General features: G+C 47.8%; 1 protein-coding gene across 2 annotated transcripts in view; it reads right to left on the minus strand.

Moving 5' to 3' along the window:
- Nucleotides 1-1,861: 1,861 nt before the first annotated feature.
- The window catches only part of TCF20 (transcription factor 20), a 98,584-nt gene continuing 74,287 nt past the window's right edge, over nucleotides 1,862-26,158 (minus strand). Inside the window, exons 3-6 of one of the 2 annotated variants that reach the window (XM_059937096.1) lie at nucleotides 16,917-17,010; nucleotides 8,975-9,024; nucleotides 7,780-7,907; nucleotides 1,889-1,973 (exon numbers count right to left, since the gene is read on the minus strand). In XM_059937096.1, coding sequence (XP_059793079.1) covers nucleotides 7,824-7,907; nucleotides 8,975-9,024; nucleotides 16,917-17,010 — 228 coding nt within the window. In that variant the 3' untranslated portion in view covers nucleotides 1,889-1,973; nucleotides 7,780-7,823. Of the gene's footprint in view, nucleotides 1,974-7,779; nucleotides 7,908-8,974; nucleotides 9,025-16,916; nucleotides 17,011-26,158 lie in introns of both variants that reach the window. The other variant, XM_059937097.1, reaches the window with a different exon arrangement.

A 26,158-nucleotide genomic window follows, 5' to 3' on the forward strand; every position in this document is an offset into this window, starting at 1 on the left:
TCAAAAGAGGACAGAAGGACAAAAGGCAAAATGATGAAGAACCATCTGCTGTCAGGAAAATATTTTCCTTAAGATGCATATCTTCCAAGTTTTGTGGTTTAGTTCTCAACACCTGAACTGTGTTAATGCCAAGTCAAGACCAGATGGGAAGCCAAGGAGCTCAAAAAGCCGTCATTTCTATGCAGCTTCCGTGGCCCACACAGCACACCCACCCACACAGCTCCATCCTGGCCGAGCAAGATTATAAGTGGACCGCACTGCTTGATGTAGCTATTACAACAAAATTAATCTGCCATTTCTGCAGCCTCAAATTGATGAGCACACAAGAACTCATTTATAATTGCTTATTTCTACTTCACAACATTCCTTCCAGTATTACTGTTCTCTAAAATAAAGTCCGTTAACATTGCATTATTTTTTAATAACCTTTAAAATTAATGTTGATTGGAAATATGTCCTCGTATCAACTTAAGCAATCTGGCCATCTCCACACATGGGTGAGCTCCCCCCGCGAGGGCACGTGGCAGGAGTCCTCGGTTTGTTTCATTCCAGGCTCTGCTGCAAGGGCTGCTGGGCCTTCGGGAGGCCAGGACGGCTGGACCAGTGAGCTGGCAGCCGCCCCTGCAGCAGAACCAGAGCCACCCTGGGGACTGGGATGGGAGGAGAAAGAGACGCATGTGCTTTAAACAAAAAAGGAAACAAGGTTAAAATGAAGTTTATTTTTTTTTTTTGATTTTTTTGTTTTGTTTTTTAAATAAAACTGTTTGTGAAACAGCTATTTTATCCCCACGGCAGAGTGACCCCTGAAAGATGCACTAACCCCTTCTTAAGGCCTTAAGATTTTTTTTGTACTTTTTTCTTTTTTTAAAACTCAGATATTTAAAAATTGTACAATTTACAAAACAAAACAAAACAAAACAAAACAACATAAAGAATCATGTAGCATGGGGCTGCTCAACTGACAGGCCCCCTTTTCCTTTATAAAAATGAAAGCAAAAGAAAAAAGGGTGGAGTGGGTGTTCCTGGTCAGCTTACCTCACACGATCATACCTGACACTGTCCCTCCCTGTGTCCACTCTTACAGCTTAGGTTTCCGTCCCGTCTGTCCTGGGGTTCAGGGCACAGCTGCCTGAAACATGCCCAGAGGCGGCCATCCCTTGACCCTGCCAGCTGAGCCACTTAGTGGGACGCTCGGGGCTCTCACCAGCCACAGTGACCCAGGATGCAGCTGTGACCTTGGGGCATGTGCCAATTTCACCCCCCCCAAAAGATAAAAATCTTAAAAGTAATAAATAAATAGTGTTTCTGGAAATGAAAAAATTTATTTTTGTGTTTAAACATCATTCTCCCACTCTTGAAAACACGGACCATCCCCACTTCCCTCCCCCTTGACCTTCCCACTTTGAGACAAATTACTGACAAAAGAATAGTTTGGTGTGGTTTGTTTGCTCTTCCAACCCTGGGTCTAGAATCTCTGAATTGTGTAAGTTGGGCTAAGGATCTAAGTCACCCCTGTCCTTGTGAGATGAGAGTTTGTTCAGTTCAATTTCACATTTAAATTTCACTGTCATTGGAACAAATTTGGAGTTCTTAAGCTAGATAATTTTAAAATAGAATCAAAAGGGATAGCGCACCTTTCATTTAAACAAAGTCTTTCCAGACTAAAAATAGATTTATATATATATATTTTTATCCCTCCCTTTTTTAATTCCCCCCACCCTTTCCCATCATCCCCCCTCCCCCCTCCCCCCACATTGTCACTATGGAGATTGTGTCCATGGAAACAGCCATTCCAACTTCTTGGGTCTTTCTTTCCTGTGGTGTCACCAGTCTGAGAGTGATGTAAGAACTTAGGAAGGAAGTGCTGGCACGGGCAGGCACGCGGGGTGGGGCGGGGTGGGGTGTGGCTGCACAGGAGGACCATTTCCATTCCATCACAAGGGTCCACCACCTTCTCATCTCCACAGTCTCACCTGCAAGACAAGCAGACACTGGGTGCTGGGAACCCCCGTGTGGTGCTGCAGCCAACAGCCCCTGCTCCGTGGCAGCGCCGGGGTGGGGGACTCTGCAGGGTCCAGTGGCTGCAGAACCCCTGTGAACACGCTGCTCACACTGCAGACACCCAAGACCAATGGCGGAGCCAGCCGTGTGGCTCTGGGCCTGGAACAGGGTAAAGGCAGCGATGACCCGGCCAGCTGTGCCAGGAGGATGGGACTCTTGAGTGCCCTGGCCCGGGTGTGTGGAAGGAACCGAGACCAGGAGAGATTCTCTGATCCGCCAGGTGGGGCTGCCCTGGAGTGGGGCAGCTCTCGGGGCGACCCCTTGCTCAGGACCCCACCATCTGGGGCCTGCAGGTGGGCTCGGCACTTGGTGGCAGGGACCAGTCCTCACAGAGGTGGCTGAGCACCCAGCCAGTCTGTGGAAGAACCGGCTCAGGACCATGTGATGGCTGCCTCCAGTCGCAGGCAGCTCTTTACATCTAACAGCGAACACTCCTCCCAGGAGCTCTGACGGAAGGCAGGTCTCGGCTCATCCTCTGAGGCTCCCCAGGCCCTGCCACTGGCGTCTCTCCTTCCAGCCTAGGCTCCAGGCTCAGGAAGACTATCCTGGTGATCACATGGGGTACGTGGGGTTGTACCAAGCGCCTCCTCAGAATGCTTCGTGGGTCATTCATTACATGTGCAAAGATCTCAGAGAGACACAGCAGTTTCCAAGGAATTCAATCCAGAAAAATTACGCCAGAAGCCAAGAGTGGTGGCACCCTCACCTTTCTGCCAATCACAGCACTCTTGGAAAGTGTGTGTGTGTGTGTGTGTGTGTGTGTGTGTGTGTGTGTCGGAGGGCTCACCTTGCTTCTTCCTCAAACCCTCTTTGGTGCCCTCCTCCAACCAATAAACCTCAAGAAAACCCAGACACCACTATCCCCTTTCCTGTTTCCACAAAACTTACTAATACGCAAAATAGTTTAGACCGGTCTGTGTGCACGAGCCATAAAGAGATTCCTAACTGCATGACAGAAAACGTGAATAAACAGGAAGAGACTCACAGAGACAGCAGGACAATGTTGCCACCCTCAGGTAAAAGCAAACCCCGGGACTCCAGCTGGAGGCCCTGGGGACGTGGGCCAGCGGCTGAGCCATCCTCAGGACATCCCCGGCCACAGTGTGGCTTCCCCAGCACTGATGGTGGCTCTGGCCCCACCTATGTGGTCCATGCTTCCCCCTCCCCCAGCACGGACACTCTCCACTCCTCACTCTGGTTTCCTGAGGCTAAGGCTGCCAGGAAAGGGGGGAGAAGCAGCCTTCTCAGGCGAGGACAGAGGACAGGTGCCATGCATATCCTGCAAAGCTCTGCTGGTGGAGGGAGGGACAGGGCAGGGTTTGCCCTCTCCCCAGTGCTTGGCACAGTCTTGGGCCTGCACTCCTATCCTGCTCATTACTCACAACAGCAGGCCCCAGCCCAGCGCCCATCCTCAGAATGAAGGCTGTCTCGGCACCAGGGTCTGCCTGGCCGGCGGGCTGTGCAGGCTGCTGACCGTGGGCTCCTCCCCTGGTGCCACAGGGGGACCTGGTGGTCCAGGCAGCCTCGGCCCTTCTGCACCTCCCGTCTGGGGCTTTGTCTTCCAGCCTTCCCAGCAGGGACCTTCCCCAGGGTCTGATACTAGACTGGCCCAAACACATGATACCCTGAAATGTAATGGGATCCTAACTTCTCAGTTGCTCCTCAAAACTATTCCTTCAGTAGGGAGAATGGGAAGAAAATTCTTTAAGCACCTAGTAGGGGCCAGGCACTATGCTAGGAGCTTTATAGACGTTATTTCACAGTAACACTGAAAGGCCTGACCCCCATATCTTGGAGATGAGGCAGCTGAGGGAGGTGACACACGTGGCCCAAGGCCACGTGGCTGGTTAGAAGTGGGACTGGGGCTCACATCCAGCAAAGCTCCTCTGCTTGGGCCCCAGGGACTCTGCCTTCGAGCCTCCATTGTTGTGGGCCCCATCCAAACGCACAGGACGTGGCTGAGAAGGCAGCACCCCAGGCAGAGCCACGGAGCAGGCGTGGAGCCGCTGCGCCAGTGAACGAGCGGGCGGCCCTCTGTGCTGAGGACCTGCACTCTTCTCTGTAAAAGGGCATCCGCACGTTCAGCTGCCGGCGAACGGGACTTCACGCTGGGCCAAAGCCTTCCAACACCCCCGCCCTCGTCACCCTCCTTCCTGCTGCCCTTCAGCTTCACCTCCGTGGCCTGAACCTGGGCCGGGTCAGTCTGTCCTCCAAATCCTCCCGCGTCTGAGGCCAAGCTGCCCTCTCCACCTGCGGCTAGGCGGCACCCCCTCAGCCCCACGGGACCTGGCCAGGGTGTGGAGGGCGGCCTCGTCCTCAACCTGTACCCAGCCGGGCGCCGAAAGGTCAGCACTCTCCTCCCTGGGCTGCAGGTGCTCCTCTGTTTAACACGGCTGTCTGCCCTGCGAGGACAGGGACTGCCGTGTGCCCCCTCCGGCCAGTGCACGACGGGACGGAGACAGCGGTCCCTGAGGACTGGGCAGACAGTCTAGTGGAGATGCAGACAATACGTGAACACACAAATGACTCGAGATTGTGGTGATGCCAGGAAGGCTGCAGAGTGGGGACGAGGGGACTTGGCAGGCTGCCGTGAGGAAGTGACACAGAAGCTGAGAAGAGACGGAGGCACAGTGTTCCAGCGCAGGGAGCTAAGCGCGGGCACCAGGGCTCCGCGGGAGGAAGCTCAGAGGAGCCGAAGGAGCCTCGCCGGAGACTCCAACGGGCCCTCAGAGGCGTGCTGAGCAGTCTGGACTTAATCCTACCGGGACGGGAACCTCTGAAGTTGAGCGGAGCTGCAGTTGTGGGAGGCAGTGAGGGGCTGCCGGAGCTGGGGTGGGAGGGAAGGGGAGCCCCGGGACATGACGCTGTTCACACGCGGGCCGCTGTGTGACGTTCCGACCACAGAAGCTGCTCGGGAAGGCCCAGCTCCAGGGCAGGGAGGCTGCTGTGTGCAGCTGGCAGCCCCTGGCACCCAGGACAAGGCAGCAGATGGACGAAGGTTACTACTTCCTGCCCACTGGATCGGGAGACCTGGGGGGTGGGGTCTCCTTGTTTACTTAGATGAGAATGGAAGACGGGGAGAGGGGTTCCGCGGTCAGAGCCCTGCCCACTCGCTGCCCTGAGCCAGGGAGGCTTCAGCATGGGGAGAGGGCGGCAGAGGCCAGCCACACGGCTCCCTCATCCACAGAGCCGGGAGGAGGCGGCCCACGGACGGCTGCCCGAGGACCTGTCCTCTGAGGCACTGCTGGCCTGGTGAGGGACAAGCGCCAGGTACCTCACGTGGTGGCGGGAGATTAGAACTCACATCTCCTTGCCCCAGCCCTGGGGTTTTCTGCCAGACAGGGCAGCTGCAGGGTCCGATTTGCGGCTCTGACCCTCCTGCTCCTCCTGTGCACGGCTGAGAGGGCAGCGCGCCCAGCACTTGCTGACGCCGCACCCCAGGCCAGGCTGCACTGGGCACGGTGGAAGCATTTCTTAACTGAATCCTCACAAGGCTGGCCATTGCTATCCCTCCTTTTACAGAAAGAAAACTGAAGCACAGAGACATTAAGTGGCCTGAGCCTGGTCACACAGCACTTTGCACACCGCTCTGGGTGAGAAAGTGGGGCGCCACGAACCGGAACGCACATGTACAATCACTGTCCCTTCCCTGCCTTGTCGGGAGACCCAACGATGGTGGCTCTGTGTCCTCAGCACGGACCCCGAGACGAATGCTCCTTGAGGTGGGGGGCTGCGTCTCTGTCCCCAGTCACTGGGGCTTCCTTCCGCACAGTCTGCAGAGGGCTGACAGCAAAGCCCTGCAACGTGACTGCTGAACCGTGAACCCAGGACGACGGGTCCAGCCTCGCGGGGAAGCACTCGATGACAAGCAGTTAAGGTGGACAAGCCCAGAGGCGCATGTCCGTTCCTTCCCTCCAAGAGGTGAAGGTCTGACCTCAACAGACTCGAAACGACCCCAAACCGAGGGACACGCCACTTAATCACTCAGCGCCTCATTTCTTCTGTATAAACAGGAACAATAACACCAAGCTTCTGAGGAATGAACTATGAAGCTTACTGTCCCACGAGAGCCGAGGGCTCTGTCAGCTGGCAGAGCCCAAGAATGAGCAGAGAGAAAAGCGATGATGAACAAAATTAAAATTTCCAAGAGGAGATTTGCCCACCAGGCCCAGGGCCCAGAGTTCTTCTTTTTCTCAAACACGGGCTGGGATTCCAGGACGGGAACAAAAGGCACTGAGTAAAACCAACGGTTGGTTCTCTCCCTAACTGGCTCTTCCTGGACACTTCCAGGAACATTCCACGTGGCCTCCTATACAACCTAGCCCTAACCACCTGAGCCAGGAAGGTGGCAGAGCCGCCTAGACACAGTAGAAGGGCCAACAGAAACATTCTTGAAAACCACCCAGACTGCTGCTTGCCCTGAGGGTCAGTGGACCCCGCGGGTTCTAGAAGTGCACGGGGCTCCATGTGACGACCCACCCTCCCGCCCTGCTCTGCTCCCTCCACTCCCAGCCCTACTCCCTGGAAGAGCAAGACAGAAAAGTGTGAGTGCAAAGTCCTCACTCGACAGCCCCTCAAGGAAGCACTGTAACCCCCACTGGCCCCAGAGACTCATCACTCAGCGCAGGGGCCTTCTCTGGAGGTCAGTACCGGGACCCACCTAAGAAACAGGTGACTTCCCAGATGAAAACTGCCACATTCTGAGGTGAATTCTGTTTCTTCCTCAAACTACTGTTGGGTATTCCAGAGAAAGGCAGACACCCCCCACCCCAACTGGTAACAAGGGGGAGGGAACATTCCACAGAGACTCAGGCACACGGTGCTGCCCCAGAGAGCCAGGCCTAGCACATCTGTGTGGGTCTCAGACGCCTGGAGTAAACACAGATGCCCTCACTTGCAGAGAAATAATCCCTTAACGAACAGGTCTGAGACAACCAGCCCCCCACCCCATCCTGTAGAAGCAAGTGCCCCAAGTTAACATTTTGGTTTTTCTTCTCATGATCTGTTTTGCTCAGTGAGGACGGGGCAGGTGAGGAAGGCAGTGGGAGCACCGCAGGCCTGCTGCTTCTAGAGGCCCAAGTCCCATAATCCTGCTCTCACAGGCACACGCTGCCAGCCCGGACCACGAGCCCCCCGACACACTCACAAAAAGCACAACTCAACCTCCTGAGATTTTAAAAAGTAAAGTTAAATGGGATGCTAAAGTCTACTAAATCGTTGAGGGGATTTTCCTTCCCTTTGTACTTCTAGGAAAAGGAACCCTTCATAGACCTGGGGGAAAAAAAGATTTCAAATGACAAAACCTGGGATATTTTTGGTTTTTCAAAGGAGAACCCATCATAAGCTTTAGAGATATTAAGTAAATTAAGAAGAGGCCTCTGGCGAGAAGCCTTTCTGAGACAGGGAAAGAGCAAGGGCTGCCGGCACGAGAGCCCCCACACCCCAGAAGCTCCGTCCCGGAAGCCAGCTGCGTTCTGCCCCCGGGGACTCCACACACAAGGCCTGAACCCCAGTGGAGGATGGGACCATTTTAAAGCCCCACGCCACCTTTCCACACGTATTCTGGGGAGCTGAGCAACAGATGGAAAGACACTGAATCCACCTGGTGCTGGAGTCCATGCGATGAAATGCCGGTGGGGCAGCCTGGCCTGCGGCGAGCAGGAGGCAGAGGCCCCGACACCCACTCGGAGTCCAGCAGCGGTGGCGGCCCCGACTCACCTGTGCTTGCTGTACTTTCCATTCCCACGAGCACACTGCCCCCCTCACCCCCGCTCCGACTGCTCTGTGCTGAGGCTGCCTTTCGCTGTCTTGTTCTGCAAGTGGGGGAGAGGGCACGGGAGGGGAGGCTGACGTCGGCAAAGCCAAGGAGACAGGACAGGAGGGACAGAGAACGAGCGTGGGGGTCGGGGCAGGCGGAGGTGAGGAGAGGAACGCACACAGAAAAGGAAAGAAAAAGCAGAGTCAGTGCTGAGTGACAAACAGGAGATACTCAGACAGGGTCTTCTGAGGTAAAATGTGACCATTAAAAAAGGAAAGTTTTTAAAAATAAAAACATGTAAATTAAGTAAAAAATGGAGAGAAAATTGTAAGATCCTATGATCCATACTGGGAAATAATTGTTAAAGAAAAGCATAAGTAAGCATCTTTCAGAAGCATTTTGAGGGCAGAGCTGTCAGGACGACCTCTTTCTAGTACTTTCTGGCCCCACTTAGAGACTGAAGACTGTGAGCACCAGTGGCCACCAGGGGTCAGTGTGACCTCAGCTGGAGGAGAGTCGCCGCTGCAGGGACTGCCAGGTGGCGGGTCTCCACCATCCCAGTCCTTCCCTCGGGTCCCTTTTTCCACGCCCTCCCGTCTCCACACTCGCATGTGGTGTCTTGGAAACAGGCCATTCACACACACCCCCGCCCCCATCTTCGTTCCTTTCCTAAATTTAAGAGGTGACCAAGTGACCATCTCCTCAATCAGCTGCAGACACCACCTGCTTCAGCTGAAGTAAAACCTGGAGGAGACTGTGAAGCCTGGAGTCAACTCTCTTTAGTCTGGGAAGACACCTGTGCTTATGTACCTAGACCTACAACCAATCTCACCTCACGCCAATCTGTGATCTGGGGTTTCACTCAACTGCGAGGGAAACCAGGAGCTGTGTGTGTTTCTCTTCCAATTTTTCTTAACAGACAAACATCTTTCTCCCCAGCTGCGCCACCCCATGGGTGCCGACCCCACGCCACGGGGCTCCCTCCCATGTGCATCTCGGCCCTTCCGGGGCCAGGAGTGCTCGGCAGCCCGGCAGCCTGGGCCCTGGCGGTGCGGCCGTGACTCTGCAATGTCTGGTCTCCAGGTCTTTCAGGAGGAGCCCCGCCGCCACCCCCAAGTCCTGCGGGGAGCACAGGCTCTGCAGGCTCTGACTCACCTTGTGCTTGGGGCATCTCACCGAGAAGTTCTCCTCATGGAGCAAACAATCTGCAAGACAGAAGGGGACAGTTAGGAGGAGCCTGGCGTGCGGCACAGCCTGAGGGGCATGGGGCCACGCTGGCCAGGACAGACAGGGTGACACATGGAGATAAGAGGTCTCCACACTATGATTTCTAATAGGAAAACACGCAAGACACCCCCAAATAAGCTATGGCACCTCAACATGGTGGAATGTCAGTCCAACGTTAAATGTTTCAGAATAGTGAACACAATGCAAATTGCTCAAAAAACCGGGATACATAAATGTACAAGTACAATCCCAATTTTACCAAAATATTTTATATGCATAAAAAAGGACAAAGGAAATCTACCAAAATATGACAGTGGTTCTCTTTGGATAGTAAGATTATAGGTGATTTTAATTTTCTTTATTTTTTCTGTATGTCCATGATCATATCCTATTATTCTAATCATCAGAAACAATCTCCAATAAATATTATTTTTAAAATTCCTTATCTTAGGCTAAGGCCATTCCACAGGCCCACGCCAAAGCTTCCTTGTGAAAACACTTTGAATCTGGAGGCATCTTTTCTCCTCTGTGGAGAGTCACAGGTCAGAGGCAGCAAGGAGGCCAGGCCCGTGAGCCCCGCTTCCACCCCTGCCCCACACACAACCCACGGACACACTGCGGAAGCTCCATAACCCCTGCTAAATGCTTCAGAGGATGTGAAATCCCATGAGGGGGCGATTCATCCTTGGAGGAAAATCACTCATTCCAACTGTTAACACGGGGACACATCCTCCATGACGGCAAGGACGCGCACCTGCCTCCAGGGGCGTTGTGCTCTGCGGCACAAGCGTCGTGCGCGGAGCAGGGCGAGGAAACCGAATTAACGAGCTCACTCTGCACACCACAGCTCCCGAAGACCGACAGCCAGGTCGCTGGTGCGAGATGCAGTGGCAGAATGTTAATAAATATTGATCACACATTCTCAGAGAGCTCCCAGGCACCAAGGCGGGAGGCGGTGGTACTTAGTCTTGTTAAATTTACAATTTAACTCAGGTTTAAAGTGAGGTCCAGATTAGCGGCCTGTGTACCCACAGATTTCAAGTGAAACAGTAATAAGCAAGGGAGCACACAAATGGAAACTTCTGAGGTCTTCTATAATCTTAAATAAATAAAGACCCTTTCATAATTTGGCTAAGCCACCTCCCCTTCTGGAGTCCTAGAATCTCTAGGGTCGAATGGGTTTAGTCTTCACAGTTCCCGGGGCAAGCCTGGGGCAAGCCTCGGGGCATGAGAAACAGCAAGTCCTGCTAACCTTTGCATCCCCATCCCCTCCCCCCTCCAAGCAAACAGCACAGCAGTAAATGAAATGTGTTAATTTAAAACCCACAAGTACATGGTGTGACCGAGGCTCCTGCTGCTCCAATCTGCCAGAGAGCTCACGAACAGCAGGAGACGGACAGCTGGAGCTCGAGGGAAGCACCTTCTCCTTACCTGGGCTGTGGCAGCAGAGCATGCTGGCAGAGTCTATAGTTTGGGCCAAAGAGAAACAGCACAGGCCACGGGGGCGGGGGGAAAGGCCACCCTTACACCACAGGGGTTTACAGAAATAAGAAGGGGGGCCGTGTTAGCTGGAAAAGATGCCATCAGAAAGGCAGAGGTGGCTCAGGTCCCCTCACTGCCACGGAACAGTGACCAGCTGTGATGGACCATTAGTAAAACATGCTTAAAGCTAGGAAACATGTTCCCTCAAAGTTAAAAAGAAGAAATAAAACAATGTAAGTAAACACTACAGGCAACTTGGAACTAATGCCAGGTACTCCTGGGAATGGAAGTCTCCGAAACAAATCTACGAGACGGGGTGCACCTTTTGGCTAGGCCTCCCGAGCAGGCAGGGGCTGTCCCCGTTCTCGTCATGCCCACCGGGCATCAGGAACTGCACTTCCTGCTCCTGGCAGGGTGAGAACCCCAGCTGGAGGGCTTAGACACCTGCAAGGGGCCGGGGAGCCTCTCCTGGGCTGCCTCCAGCCAGGCTCTGCTGGGGAAGAGCCAAGAGTGGCAGGAAGTGCAGTAAAAGCTCTCCTGAGGGCTCTGGACAGGCGCCTGGCCCCACACTGCCGGCCCGCCAGCCTCTCGTTTGATTCCTTTAAGCCCCTGGCAACATCCCGCACTGTGCAGAGGGCCTGGTCAGCACTTCCCCACAGTGAGGTCAGAGTCAACGGCTGGATCATCATGCAGGCTGGAAGAGACTCACCAGCTTGTCTAGTCGGCAGGGTGGCTTCCAGGCACAAACATCAGCACCCCAGAACAGTGTTCCACTTTGAGTCCTCTCTTTAGGCTTAAAGGCAGAGGACTCTGCTGAGCTCCTCATAACAAGCTATGTGGAGCTTCAGATACCCACATGCACCCATATATACCCCATGCTGAGGATGGTGAGCCCGGGAAGGGAGAAAACGAAAGGATGTCTAGCGTCCTTTGGATCTGCCAAGCCCCGACAGTCTCCAACTCAGCTACAATCTCCTCAGAGCTACGCTTAGTACTCATAATGGCAAAATCCAGGCTGGGACTCAGGGACCCGCCAGCCTCACCCCACCTCGCTGAGAGGCAGCCTCAGCTCCTGGGGCCGAAGGAGGGGAAAAAGAGGGCAGGAGCAAGGCCCTGTGATGCAGAGAGCTCCTCTCCAGGGAGAGGCCAGACCACCAGTTCTTTCATATGACCCATCTGGGGCTCTGAACCCACTGCCGCAAGATCAAAGTCAGCAGCGGAGAGAGCAGCTTTAAAATGCTGCTGGAAGGGTGGCTACAGAAGTGAAATTCCCAGCTGTGTTTCCTCATGAGGGTAAAAGAAAAAGCCCCTCTAGGCAAGATTCTATATGCACAGTGGGATTATAAATGAGCTACCACAGCTCTTTTTTCCTTTGGTATTAATTGTTGTGGCTCATTGCATTTAAATACATTAAATCTTTTTTTTTTTTTTTTTTAAAACAGCGCTCATGTTCTTATTACCGCATTCTCCCACCTGGAGACAAATCCTGTGCCTGTGACATAACAAGCAGCACAACAGAGCAAACTGTGATGTCACAAATGTGCAATCACTATTAGGAAGGGGAAACGCTGCAGGAGCCACAGATCCTCATGTTTCCATGGAGATGTTCCTGGTGATAAAAGTTTTCCCTTCGTTATGAACAGCTCTCTAAGGTTTGGGCAGCTGGCAGCAAGGCAGAGATGAAAATGCCAAACTGTTCCTTACTCCATACAGAGATGGGGGACTCAAACTCAGGGACTTATTTTTATTTTAACTAGAAAGAAAGTCAATCAATGAATGCCTTTCCTGGATACAAAGATCCATTACATATAGAACAGAATTCCTGAGAAGACTGTGTGGGATAAATACAAGCAGCAAGCTACACAGAGCAGTGCAGGCTCTGGGTCACTGTGACTCAGGTCATCCAAGAGACCAACAAATGCCCAAGACACGGTCACCTTGTTAAGCTGCTTCTTTGGTCCCAGCTCCGCATGGAGGAGCAGTTTGCAGCAGCTGGGACAGCAAAGCCAGAGGGCCAAGGCCCCGACCCAGACAGCCTCCCTCTCCCTGGATACTCGGCCACCAACTTCTGCCAAACAGAGACGTTACCAACTTATCTGGGCAGGCCACGCAAGGCAGGCTCAAACAGAGTGACAAGGAAGTCCTTTGCTTCCTAACACTCAGCTGGTAGAGCAGGCCCTGCTTCCCTGCTGGCGGTGCGCGCTGGAGGGCCTCCACTTGAGGGAGGAGAGCCCGGTGCCTGTCCCGAAGAACCCCCAGCGCCTGGGCTAGAGCAGGGCGTTCCATCTGCCAGCTGCACATGGCCATGGGAGTCTAAACGAAAGAAAAAGCTCAGTCCCTCATTCCCACTAGCCACCTTCCAAAGCACTCAGTGGTCACACGTGGCTTGTGGCTACTGTAGTGGAGAGTACAGATCTAGAACATTCCCTCACCGCAGCAAGTTCTACCGAGCGACTCCACTCAACCCCTGGAGAAGCTGCACCTGAAGGCAGGTGCCCCGTGTGCACGCAGGGAGCACGCTCGCGGGGCCGAGGCTCCTGCCTGCTGCTCACCCGAGGCTGCCGGGCGGAGCCTCCGTGCAGGAGACCACCTCTCACCGCCCACCGACGGGGAAAGCCAGTGCTTGCAGCATTCCCCACAAAAGACTTACGCACAACTGCCGAAAACCCAGAACTTGAACATCTTCATTAAAAACCACGAAGCTTAAACTAGAGAAAGAAACAAAACGTTCTGATGTAACCCTGGGCGGTATCATGAAAATGAGAAAAGGCAGTGGTTGGGCTTCTGAGAGAGAAGGATTTAACGGCTGTTCTATAGAACATGCCAGACCACGACCCAGGGTGAATTACAGCTCAGACTCAACAAGTAAACATGTAGAGGAGGACAGAGGATGGAAGGGACAGACTGAAACCCAAACTCCCTGAACTGACATTTCAAGGCTTTTTCTTTTTTAATTTAATAAATTTATTTATTTATTTATTTATGGCTGTGTTGGGTCTTCGTTGCTGCGCGCGGGCTTTCTCTAGCTGCGGTGAGTGGGGGCTACTCTTCGTTGTGGTGCGCGGGCTTCTCATTGCGGTGGTTTCTCTTGTTGTGGAGCACGGGCTCTAGGCGCATGGGCTTCAGTAGTTGTAGCACGTGGACTCAGTAGTTGTGGCTCGCGGGCTCTAGAGCACAGCCTCAGTAGTTGTGGCGCACAGGCTTAGTTGCTCCACAGCATGTGGGATCTTCCCGGACCAGGGCTCGAACCCGTGTCCCCTGCATTGGCAGGCGGATTCTTAACCACTGCGCCACCAGGGAAGCCCTCAAGGCTCTCTTCTTACTGCCCACTTATCCCTCTGGTCACACGGCACCCTGGCCACCAGCTGCCCTTCAGCACATGCAAACAAACTTTCATGAGAATCTAACTTTGGCATAAGCATTATCTTTCTGTACCTTTCTTTCTTTTTTTTTTTGCCACACTGTGTGGCTTGGCAGGATCTTAGTTCCTGACCAGGGATCAAATCCAGGCCCCCAGCAGTGAAAGCCCGGAATCCTAATCACTGGACCACCAGGGAATTCCCTTTCTTGTTTTTTTTAGCTGCACCCCCTACAGAAACCTGGAAAGAAAAGAGGGAGGAGGAAAGGAGGGGCAATGTGAAAGGCAGGGGGACGCGCTTAAGCAAACGTCAGGAGCGCTGGGAGGAAGGGTGGTCGAGAGGAACTCAGATTCCTCCCAGGCCTATTGGATCCGACTCCATGTGCTTTACGCCTCTGTACCTGCTCCCATCACCTGGTCAGCCACCAGGCCATTTGAGCATTCTCGTTTGTCTTCCCATTTTCTCTTCCTCCATCCTGACTGAAAGCATGAGAACCTGCTAGGTGAAGGTCTCAGACCCATCTGATGCTCAGAAAGTAACTGGTGAAAACAATCAACAAAAAGCCAAAAGTCAGGAGGAAGAAAGAGAAATCTTTCCCAGGCTGCTTGAAGCTCTGAGTCAGAACTCCAGTCTTCTGCACTGCTCATTGGATGGCACTTCTCAGACAAAAGGTGTCCTTCTTTCAACAGTTATCACACTGCAAAACACTGCTCTGATCATCTCCAGAGACCTGGAAAAAAGGTTTGATAAAACCCAACACCAGTTCACGATAAAAACACACAACAAACTAGGAACAGAAAGGAACCTCTTCAGTTGCATCAAGAACATCTATGAAAAGCCCACAGCTATCATCATAATAGGTCAGAAACAAGACAAGGATGTCAGCTCTTGCCACTTCTTCTTCTTCTTCTTCTTTTTTTTTTTTGGCTGTGGACCATTCTTAAAGTCTTTATTGAATTTGTTACAATATTGCTTCTGTTTTATGTTTTGTTTTTTTGGCCTCGAGGCATGTGGGATCCTAGTTCCCTGATCAGGGATCGAACTGCACCCCCTGCACTGGAAGGCGAAGTCTTAACCACTGGACTGCCAGGGAAGTCCCAGCTCTTGCCACTTCTATCCAACATTATCTAGAAGGTCTAGCCAGGCAACTAGGCAAAGAAAAGAAAAGGCATCTGATTGGAAAGGAAGAAGTAAAACAATCTACTCACAGATGACACATCTTGTATATAGAAATCCACTAAATAACTATTAGAACTAATCAGTGAGTGGAGCAAAGTTCCAGAATACAAGATCAATACACCAAAATCAATTATATTTCTATACACTCACAGTGAACAATCTGAAAATTGAATTAACAAAACAATTCCATTTATAACCACACCAAAAATAATAAAATACTTAGGAAAAAATTTAACAAAAAAGGTGCAAAATGTGTACTGTGAAAATTACAAAACACTCTTGAAAGAAATTAAAAACTGAAGTAAATGGAAAGACAGACACCCCATGATCATGGGTTGGAGGACACACTATTTTTTTTTTTTATAAGATGGTGACAACTCCTAACCTGATCTGCAGATTCAATGCAATCCCACCCCCCTCAGAAATGGATAAGCTGATCCTAAAATTCATATAGAACAGCAAAGGACCCAGAATAGCCAAAACAATCTTGAAAAAAAAAGGAACGAAGTCGGAGGATTCACACTTCCCAATTTCAAAATCTACTACAAAGCTACAGTAAACAAGACGGAGTGGTACTGGAGAGAGTCCAGAAATAGGTCCATACATCTATGGTCAACTGGTTTTCGACAAAGGTCATCGAATGAGAAAAGAGTAGTCTTTTCTACAAATGGTGCTGGGACAACTGGAATCCATATGGAAAGAAATGAACTGGACCCCTACTTCACACCACATACAAAAATTAACTCAAAATGGATCAAAGACCTGTGTAAGGGCTAAAACTATAAAACTCTTAGGAGAAAACATAGGCATAAATCTTTGTGATTTTGGATTATGCAATGGCTTCTTAAATATAAGAAAAGCAACAAGCAACAAAGAGCATAAATGGCAAAAGAACAACAGATAAACTGAACTTCACCAAAGATGCTCAATATCATTAGCTGACAGGGAAGTGCAAACCCAAATCACAATGAGATACCACTTCTTGCCCACTGGGATGGCCATAATAAAAAAGACATAAAAACAAGTGTTGGTGATGATGTGGAGAAACTGGAACCCTCACACACTGCTGGAGGGATGTAAAATGGTGCAGCCACTTTGGAAGACAGTCTGACAGTTCCTCAAATGGTTACACATAGAGTTACCATATGACCCAGTAATTCCACTCCTAGGTTTATACCCAAGAGAAATGAAAACATTTAGTCCACACAAGGACTTGCCTGTGAATGTTCACAACAGCATTATTTTGTATTATTATTGTATCATAATACAAAAGTGGAAAACCTAAACGTGCATCAACTGAAGAATGATAAAATATGGTGTATCCTTACAATAAAATATTGTTAGAAAATAAAACCAATGAAGTACTCACACATGCTGCGATGTGGATAAACCAGAGAAACAGGAAGATAAGTCACACGAAACCCATCACAAAGACCACATATTGTGTGATTCCATTTACATGAAATGGCCAGAAAAGGCAAATCCACAGAGATAGAAAGTAGATTAGTAGTTGCCAGGGGCTGGGGGTGAGAGAGAGACCACCAACAGGTAGTAGTTTAAGACGTGATGAAAATGCTCTAAAATTAATCGTGATTGTGCTTGCACAACTCTGTGAATATAATGGTAAAAATCATTTAATTGTACACTTAAATAGGTAAATCTTTTGTGAATTATAAAATTTATAAAAAATATCACCCCATTTAATTCCTTTTTATTATGTTCTCTGCATTCCTTCAGAATTTACAAACAGAACAAGGTCAGAAGAGACAAAAAGAACTATAAAGAGAGAATCAAAATGTTATTTCCTACCCTTCGGATGCTCTGAACAAGGGTCTGCGGTCCCATCTTACCTGCGTCAATGGCACACGGGTAATGGTATCGGAAGGAGCAGCCTTTGTTGTAGCAGCCCAAGGTGGCGCCCGCCTCCTGGCAGTGGGAACATTTCTGAAAGGAAGGAAGAAGTCAGGCATGTCAGCATCCCAACCTCACCCCTCTCCCCCAGGCCTTCCCCAGACCCCATGGGTCAGACCTCAGCGCATGTCTCTGTGGTTACAGGAGTCTGGCAGCAGGACGGGCTGTCAATTTCTAGCCACCACTCACTGACCACACCATGCAAGGGATCCAGCAGTAATGTTTTAGGCCAGGCCTTACAAATGTTCACAAATAAATCAAACAGCACCCAGCCCTGCCCTTGGTGTGCCCATTGTCCACCCGCCTGCGAGCCTGCCTGTCCTTTCCTCAGTCCTCACCATTATGGTGAACTGCCTACAGATCTTGCCCATCTATTTCTGCTGTGGAAGTCTGGGGTAGGAGAAGAGGGTACGATAGTAGAGTTATATATAAACCTTTTAGAATTAAAAGTGGAATTTGGTTTCTAGTTTTTATTTTCATAAGAAGATTTTATTTTTATTCTGCTTATCCCAAATGCCCAATACAAGTATATTTCTCCTTTCAGAAAATATGGGCTCCTGTGTGCAAACGGTATTTTTACACACAAATCCTATTTTAAAGGCACTAGGAAACCTGCCATGAATTTCTGGCTGAGACATTATTCTGTAATTGAGATGCTCCTCCTTCTTCAGTCAGGTTTTCGTAAAGTGGGGCACATCTCTATCATGTGGTGCGGCTGCCGTGAGCGCTCAGTCCTGTGTCCTGTCAACAAAAGTCACACTCGGAAAAACCACACTGGCCCTACTGAGGAAAGATGCAGACCCTTCTGGTGGCCGAGGACACACAGCTAAGGCTACCTGAATGATACAGACACTTGTTCCTGATTCTAGGGAAAATAAAAGTGCTCCATAAGCAGTTACACTTGTGGAAAATGACTCCCCAACACATACTGCACCCTTCCTGGGACAAAGTGACCAAAGGGCGCCCTTCCCTCTTTTCTCTTTTGTCTGGGATGTCAGCCTATCAGGGTCTGTGTGGCTTGCAGGCCTGCAGCAGTCAGGAATGCCTCACCTAGTGAAGTGAAGCCCCCCTGGACGGTGCCATGGAATGAACACCTCCAACTCACAGCAGCAGGAGCAGGGTGACAGGGAGCTGGATCGAGCTTCCCTAACGCTGATGCTGACGGAAAACCACACAGATGCCGGCAACAGCACAGTCCAGTGCTCACCCTGAATCATGCGTCACGCATCACCCGAATGATGCGGCTCATTTGGTCCTCATAGCTACCCTGTGACATCCCCACTCTACAGATGAGGTTCCTAAACCACCATAAGGGGAAGTAACCTGCTCCAGGTCAGAGCTGATCCCAGCTGACCACGCCTGGCATCCTCCAGAGGCAAATGCGGCAGGAACAGGGCCGTAAGACAGCCCTAGAAGACCAATATTCTTCTGGGTGCTGACAATCAGTAAATGTTTATCATGGGCCCTCCTCACACCCTTGCCAAGAAACAAAAGACTACTTGGCCCAGAGTAAACCAAGGACAGTTGGCAGCTTCTCAGGCAGCCCTAGACTTTATCTGCTTTTCTCAGTGCCACAGGGCACCTTCAGTACAAAGGTCTCACCATCAACCAGAGGGAATGAACATGGCTAATTTCTCAGTGGTCACCCACAGCCATTCCCATCACACCCCTTCTTCCTAAAGGAGCCCCGAACGGTCAGCCACCCAGAGGACTCATGCTCCAGGCCCTCCCCACCCCCCTGGGGGGTGAATCTCAGTGGTGGCCATTTAGGAATGGGTGTGTCAAGCATTTCTGGTAGTGAAGTCTGCAGGGAAAGGGACTTCTGGGAAAGTTTTGCACTCTTAACAAGGACACAAGACAGAAAGGCACGAACAGGCCATCTTCTCGCTCGACCTCTGTGAGAAGGGGATGGTGAGATCTGTAGCAACCACCTTGTCACCACAAGGGGACAGCTCTGAAGACAGAGCCCAACCAGCTGAGGGCTGCAGAGTGACAGGATGGAAAGAACCTGGATTTCTGTGACATGATTAAGCACTAAAGTAACCAACCCCAGGACCATCCCATCTCCAGACTTGTTAAGGGGGAGGACACTTTTCTTAAAAAAAAAACCAAACAAATCACTTTTTAGTTTAATTTTGTAACTTGCAGTCAGAATATCCTGATTGATACAGAAAGGGACCTAGTACTTGAGGCCCTGCTGTATAAGGTTAAGGATGTGGGCTCTGGAACCTAAATAACTCCCTGGTAAGTGATTCCACCACTGACCATCTTTGTGTTGTTCTTGGCCAAAGTCCTAAACTTTGTTTCTTCAAGCTGCAAACGTGGACCTGGTAATACGAGCTACCTCACAGACATATTGTGAGGGTTAAATGTGTTAATCCAGGCTTATAACAGTGGCTGATCAAAAGCGCTCAGTAAATGTGACCCAAGATGACCATGTGCCAGACACACGACACAGACTGACAAACAGCCACCTGTGGAGCAGCCCTGTCATCACCCTCGGATCTGAACACTGTCCATTTCCTTCCTACCTCAACACACACCCCTCTGCCCCCAGCAGGGCTTCTCAAAGCTTCTTGCCCTGAACCAGCCCACAGGCCCCATTTTTCTCATAAAGAAAGCAAACCCATCCCTCACCAGGAAATCACATCAATAAAATGATGCGTGCTTCTTTCACTTAAAAAAGCACTATTAATTTACTATATTACTTCCAGAGGAGAAAGACCCTGCATGACCTATTAGGTAGGGCCTTAGAGAAAGGACCTTAAGGAGTTTAGGTCAGTGGTTCTCAAAGTATGGTCCCTGGACCAGCAGCATCAGCATCAGCATCAGCTGGGAACTTGTTCGAAATGCAAATTTTGGGATTCTGGGAAGACTGTAGAGTAGTAGCACTGGGAATCTGTCCCCACACCTGGAAAATAACTGCACTGGCAGAATCTGTCTGATGTAACTGCTCTGGAGCTCTGGAGTCTGTTGAAGACCTGCAACTTCCAGGGGAGATGTGGATGATAAACAGCAGTTAATTCTGCCCATCTCCCACTCCCAGCCAAGTGGCAGGCAACCTAACTATACAAGTTAAGGAACTATGAAAAGAAGAACAAACTAAAGCCAAAGCTAGCAGAAGGAAGGAAATAATAAGGATTAGAACAAAAATAAAAGAAACAGAGAACAGACAGAGAATAGTAGAGAAAAACCCAAGCAGGGACATTACTATTGATTCTACAGAAATAAAAAGGATTATAAGAGAGTACTATGAGCAACTGTACACTAGCAAATTGGATAATCTAGATGAAATGCACAAATTTCCAGCAACACAAAACCTACCAAGATTAAATCACAAAGAAATAAAGATTTGAATAGATCTATAATTAGTAAGGAGATCAAATCAGTAGTCAAAAAGCTCCCGAAAAAGAAAAGCCTTGGACCCGATGATGGCTTCACTGGTAAATTCTACCAAACATTTAAGAAGGAACTAATACCAGTCCTTGGGAAACTTTTCCCAAAAATTGAAGAGAAGGGGACATTTTCAAAATCATTCTACTGAGGCCAGCATCACCCGATACCAAAGCCAGAAAAAGGTGCGTGCACACACACAGATGCAAACATACACAGACACAAAAACCCTACAGACCAATATCTTTTATGAACATTGATGCAAAAATCTCCAACAAAACACTAGCAAACAGAATCCAACAGCACATTAAAAGGGTTATACACCATGACCAAGTGGGATTCACTCCTGGAATGCAAGGATGGTACAACACACAGAAATCAATGTAATACGTTACGTCAACAGCATGAGGGAAATAACTACATGCATGATCACCTCATTATATGCAGAAAAAACATTTGACAAAATTTAACACCTTTTATGATAAAAACACTCAACAAACTAGGAATAGAAGGAAACAAAAGATGTATATGAAAAACCGACAAGGATTATCATACTCAATGGTGAAAGACCAGTGGCGTTTCTTTTAAGATGAGCAACAAACAAGGACACTTGCTTTCACCACTTCTATTCACCATAGTACTGGAAACTCTAGCCATAACAATTAAGAAAGAAAAAGAAATAAAAGGGGTCCAAACTGGAAAGAAAAAGGTAAAATTATCTCTGTTTGAAGACATGATCTTATATGTAGAAAACCCTAGAGATCACAAAGAAACAAAAAACAAAAACCCTGCTAGAATAAATGAATTCAGCAAAGTAGCAGGATACAAAGTCAACACAGAAAAATCAGTTGCATTTCTGTACATGAACAATGAACAATGAACAATCTGAAAAGGAAATTACAAGAACAATATGATCTCAATAGCATCAAAAAGAATAAAATACTTAGGAATTAACTAAGGAAGTGAAAGACTTGTACAATGAAAACTACAAAACATTGCTGAAAGTAATTAAAGAAGACATGAATAAATGGCAACACATCCCATGCTCATGGATTAGAAAACTTAGTGTTATTAAAATGTTTACAAAGTGGGGCTTCCCTGGTGGCGCAGCGGTTGAGAATCTGCCTGCCAATGCGGGGGACACGGGTTCGAGCCCTGGTCTGGGAAGATCCCACATGCCGCGGAGCAACTAGGCCTGTGAGCCACAACTACTGAGCCTGTGCGTCTGGAGCTTGTGCTCCGCAACAAGAGAGGCCGCGACAGTGAGAGGCCCGCGAGCCGTGATGAAGAGTGGCCCCCGCTTGCCGCAACTAGAGAAAGCCCTCGCACAGAAACAAAGACCCAACACAGCCAAAAATAAAATATAAATAAATTAAAAATGTTTACAAAGTGATCTACAGGGTGACCTACAGAGTCAATGCAATCTATCAAATCCCAACGACGTTTTTTGCAAAAATAGAAAAACCTATCCTAAAATTTATATGGAATCTTTTTTTTTTTTTTTTGGTTGTGCTGCACAGCTTGCAGGATCTTAGTTCCCCAACTAGGGATTGAACCTGGGCCCTTGGCAGTAAAAGCACAGAGTCCTAACCGCTGGACCGGCAGGTAATTCCCATGTGGAATATTAAGGGAACCTGAATAGCCAAAACAATCTCGAAAAAGAACAATGTCGGAGGACCCATACTTCTGATTTCAAAGCTTACTACAAAGCTACAGTAGTCAACAGTGTAGCACTGACATAAAAACAGAGATATAGATCAATGGAATAGAATAGAGAGCCCAGAAAATAAACCCTTCCATATATGGTTAAATGATTTTTGAAAAGGGTGCCAAGATCATCCAATGGGGAAAGGACAGTCTTTTCAACAAATGGTGCAGGGAAAACTGGATATCCACATGCAAAAGAATGAAGTTGGACCCTTACCTAACAGCATATATAAAAATCAACTAACAAAGGATCAAGGACCTAAATGTAAGACCTAAAACAATAAAACTCTTAGAAGAAAACATGAAACAAAAGTTTCATGACATTGGATTTGGCAATGATTTTTTGGTTATGATACCAAAGGCCCACATAACAAAAAGTAGACAAATTGGACTTCATGAAAATTTTAAAATGTTGTGCATCAAAATACACTAGCAACAGAGTAAAAAGATAACATACAGGATGGGAGAAACTATTTGAAAATCATATATCTGATAAGGGATTAATATCCAGATTATATAGAGAACACCTAAAACTCCACCAAATAACAACAACAACAAAAACCCCAACCAAAACAAAAAACCCAACCCATTTCAACAATGGGCAAAGGACTTGAATAGACACTTCTCCAAAGGAGATATACAAATGGGCAATAAACAAAGTAAAAAATGCTCAACATCACTCATCATTAGGGAAATGCAAATCAAAATCAAAATGAGATACCACTTCACACCCATTAAAATAACTACTATCAAACAGAAAACAACAGTGTTGGTGAGGATGTGGAGAAACTGGAACACTTGGGCACTATTGGTGGGAATGTAAAATGGTACAAACACTATGGAAAACAGTATGGTAGTTCTTCAAAAAATTAAAAATAGAATTATCATATAATCCAGCAAGTCCACTTTTGCGTATTTATCCCACCAACATGAAAGCAGAGTATGAAAAATATTTGTACACCCATGTTCACAGCAGCATTATTCACAATAGCTAATATGTGGAAGCAACTCAAGTGTCCATCGATGGATGAATGGCTAAGAGAAATATGGTATATGAATACAATGGAATATTTTTCACTCTTAAAAAGGAAGGAAATTCTGACACATGCTACAACCTTGAGGACACTGTGCTAAGTGAAATAAGCTAGTCAGCAAAAAACAAATACTATATGACTCAACTTATATGAGGTATCTAGAATAATTTAATCATAGTATAATGGTGGTTGCCATGGTATGGAGAGAGGAGAAAGTGTGGAGTCTTATTTAATGGGTATAGAGTTTCAGTTTTGTTTTGTTTTTTTTAAAACCTGCACACAGATTTTTTTTTTAAATTAACTTATTTAATTTATTTATTTTTGGCTGCGTTGGGTCTTCGTTGCTGTGCGCGGGCTTTCTCTAGTTGCGGCAAGTGGGGACTACTCTTCGTTGCGGTGCGAGGGCTTCTCATTGTGGTGGCTTCTCTTGTTGCAGAGCACAGGCTCTAGGCATGCAGGCTTCAGTAGTTGTAGCACATGGACTCAGTAGTTGTGGCTCCTGGGCTCTAGAGTGCAGGCTCAGTAGTTGTGGCACACGGGCTTAGCTGCTCCGCGGCATGTGGGATCTTCCCGGACCAGGGCTGGAACCCCTGTCCCCTGCATTGGCAGGCGGATTCTTAACCACTGTGCCACCAGGGAAGCCCTAGAGTTTCAGTTTTACAAGATGAAAACAGTTATAGGGACGTATGGTGGTGATGGTTACACAACAATGTGAAGGTATTTAATACCACTATGTACTTAAAAACTATGTATTGGGTTGGCAAAAAAGTGCCTTCGGTTTTTAAGTAAAAATAAAAGACACATTTTTCATTTTCACCAAGAACTTTATCGAACAACATCTGCACCCTTTTGTTCCACTATCTTCTGCCATTTTTCAGGCAAGTTTGTAATTCCATCTTCCCAAAACTTTTTATCTTTTTGAGCAAAGAACTGTTCCAGGTGCCCTTTACAGTCTTCCAGGGAACTGAAATTTTTTCCATTAAGAGAATTTTGTAAAGACGGAAATAAATGGAAATCTGAAGGTGCAATGTCTGGTGAATACAGTGGATGAATCAGAACTTCGCAGCCAAGCTGTAACAGTTTTTGCCTGGTCAGCAAAGAAACATGCAGTCTTGCGCTATCCTGATGGAAGATTATGCATTTTCTGTTGACTAATTCCGGATGCTTTTCGTTGAGTGCTGCTTTCAGTTGGTCTAATTAGGAGCAGTACTTGTTGGAATTAATTGTTTGGTTTTCCGGCAGGAGCTCATAATAGAGGACTCCCTTCCAATCCCACCATATACAACTTCTTTGGTGTGGTTGGTGGTGGTTCATTTCGCTTGCCCCACGATCTCTTCCGTTCCACATTATTGTACAGTATATCCACTTTTCATCGCCTGTCACAATTTGTTTTAAAAATAGAATGTTTTCATTACATTTAAATAGAAAATCGCACGCGGAAATATGGTCAAGAAGGTTTTTTCGCTTAACTTATGTGGAACCCAAACATCAAAGCAATTAATATAATCAAGCTGGTGCAAATGATTTTCAATGCTTGATTTGGATATTTTGAGTATGTTGGCTATCTCCTGCGTGGTATAACGTTGATTGTTCTCAATTAAAGTCTCGATTTGATTGCTATCAACTTCAACTGGTCTACCTGACCATGGAGCATCATCCAGTGAGAAATCTCCAGCACGAAACTTTGCAAACCACTTTTGACACGTTCGATCAGTCACAGCACCCTCTCCATATACTGCACAGATCTTTTTTTGCGTTTCAGTTGTGTTTTTACCTTTCTTGAAATAACAAAGCATAATATGCCAAAAATGTTGCTTTTTTCTTCCATCTTCAATATTAAAATGGCTACACAAAAATTCACCAATTTTGATGTCTTTTTTTAAATGCATGCTGATGCAACAGCTGTCATGATACAATCTAACAAAATTGTTTCGAATGAAGTTAAAGACAACCAAGCACTACTAGAGCCATCTTACAGAAACAAACAAACCTTTTGGCCAACCCAATACTTAAAAACGGTTAAACCTACAGCTACTAACATCATACTCAATGGTGAAAAGCTGAAAGCATTTCCTCTAAGATCAGGAATAAGACAAGGATGCCCACTCTTGCCACTTTTATTCAACATAGTTTTGGAAGTCTTAGCCACAGCAATCAAAGAAGAAAAAGAAATAGAAGGAATCCAAACTGGAAAAGTAAAACTGTCACTGTTTGCAGATGATATACTATACACAGAAAATCTAAAGACGCTAACAGAAAACTACGAGAGCTCATCAATGAATTCAGTAAAGCTGCAGGATACAAAATTAATACACAGAAATCTACTGCATTTCTATACATTGACAACAAAAGATCAGAAAGAGAAATTAAGGAAACAATCCCATTTATCATCTCATCAAAAAGAATAAAATAGGGAATTCCCTGGCGGTCCAGTGGTTAGCATGCCACGTTTCCACTTCAGGGGGCACGGGTTTGATCCCTGGTCAAGGAACTATAAGATCTCACATGCTGCATGGCACAGCCAAAAAAAAGAAAAAGAACAAAATACTTAGGAAAAAGCCTACCTAAGGAGGCAAAAGACCTGTACTCTGAAAACTGTAAGATGCTTATGAAAGAAATTGAAGACGACACAAACAGATGGTAAGATATACTGCTTTCTCGGATTGGAAGAATCAATATTGCTAAAATGACTATACTACCCAAGTCAGCCTACAGAGTCAATGCAATCCCTATCCAATTACCAATGGCATTTTACACAAAACTAGAACAAAAAAATTTAAAATTTGTATGGAAACACAAATAGCCTGAACAGCCAAAGCAATCTTGAGAAAGAAAAATGGAGCTGGAGGAATCAGGCTCCCTGACTTCAGACTATACTACAAAGCTACAGTAATCAAAACAGTACTGTACTGGACCAAAAACAGACATACGGATCAATGGAACAGGATAGAAAGCCCAGAAATAAACCCATGCACCTATGGCCAATTAATCTACGACAAAGGAGGCAAGAATATACAATTGAAAAAAGACAGTCTCTTCAGTAAGTG

This window comes from Balaenoptera ricei, chromosome 10, assembly GCF_028023285.1.
Source record: "Balaenoptera ricei isolate mBalRic1 chromosome 10, mBalRic1.hap2, whole genome shotgun sequence".
In the NCBI taxonomy this organism is placed as follows: Eukaryota; Metazoa; Chordata; class Mammalia; order Artiodactyla; family Balaenopteridae; genus Balaenoptera; species Balaenoptera ricei.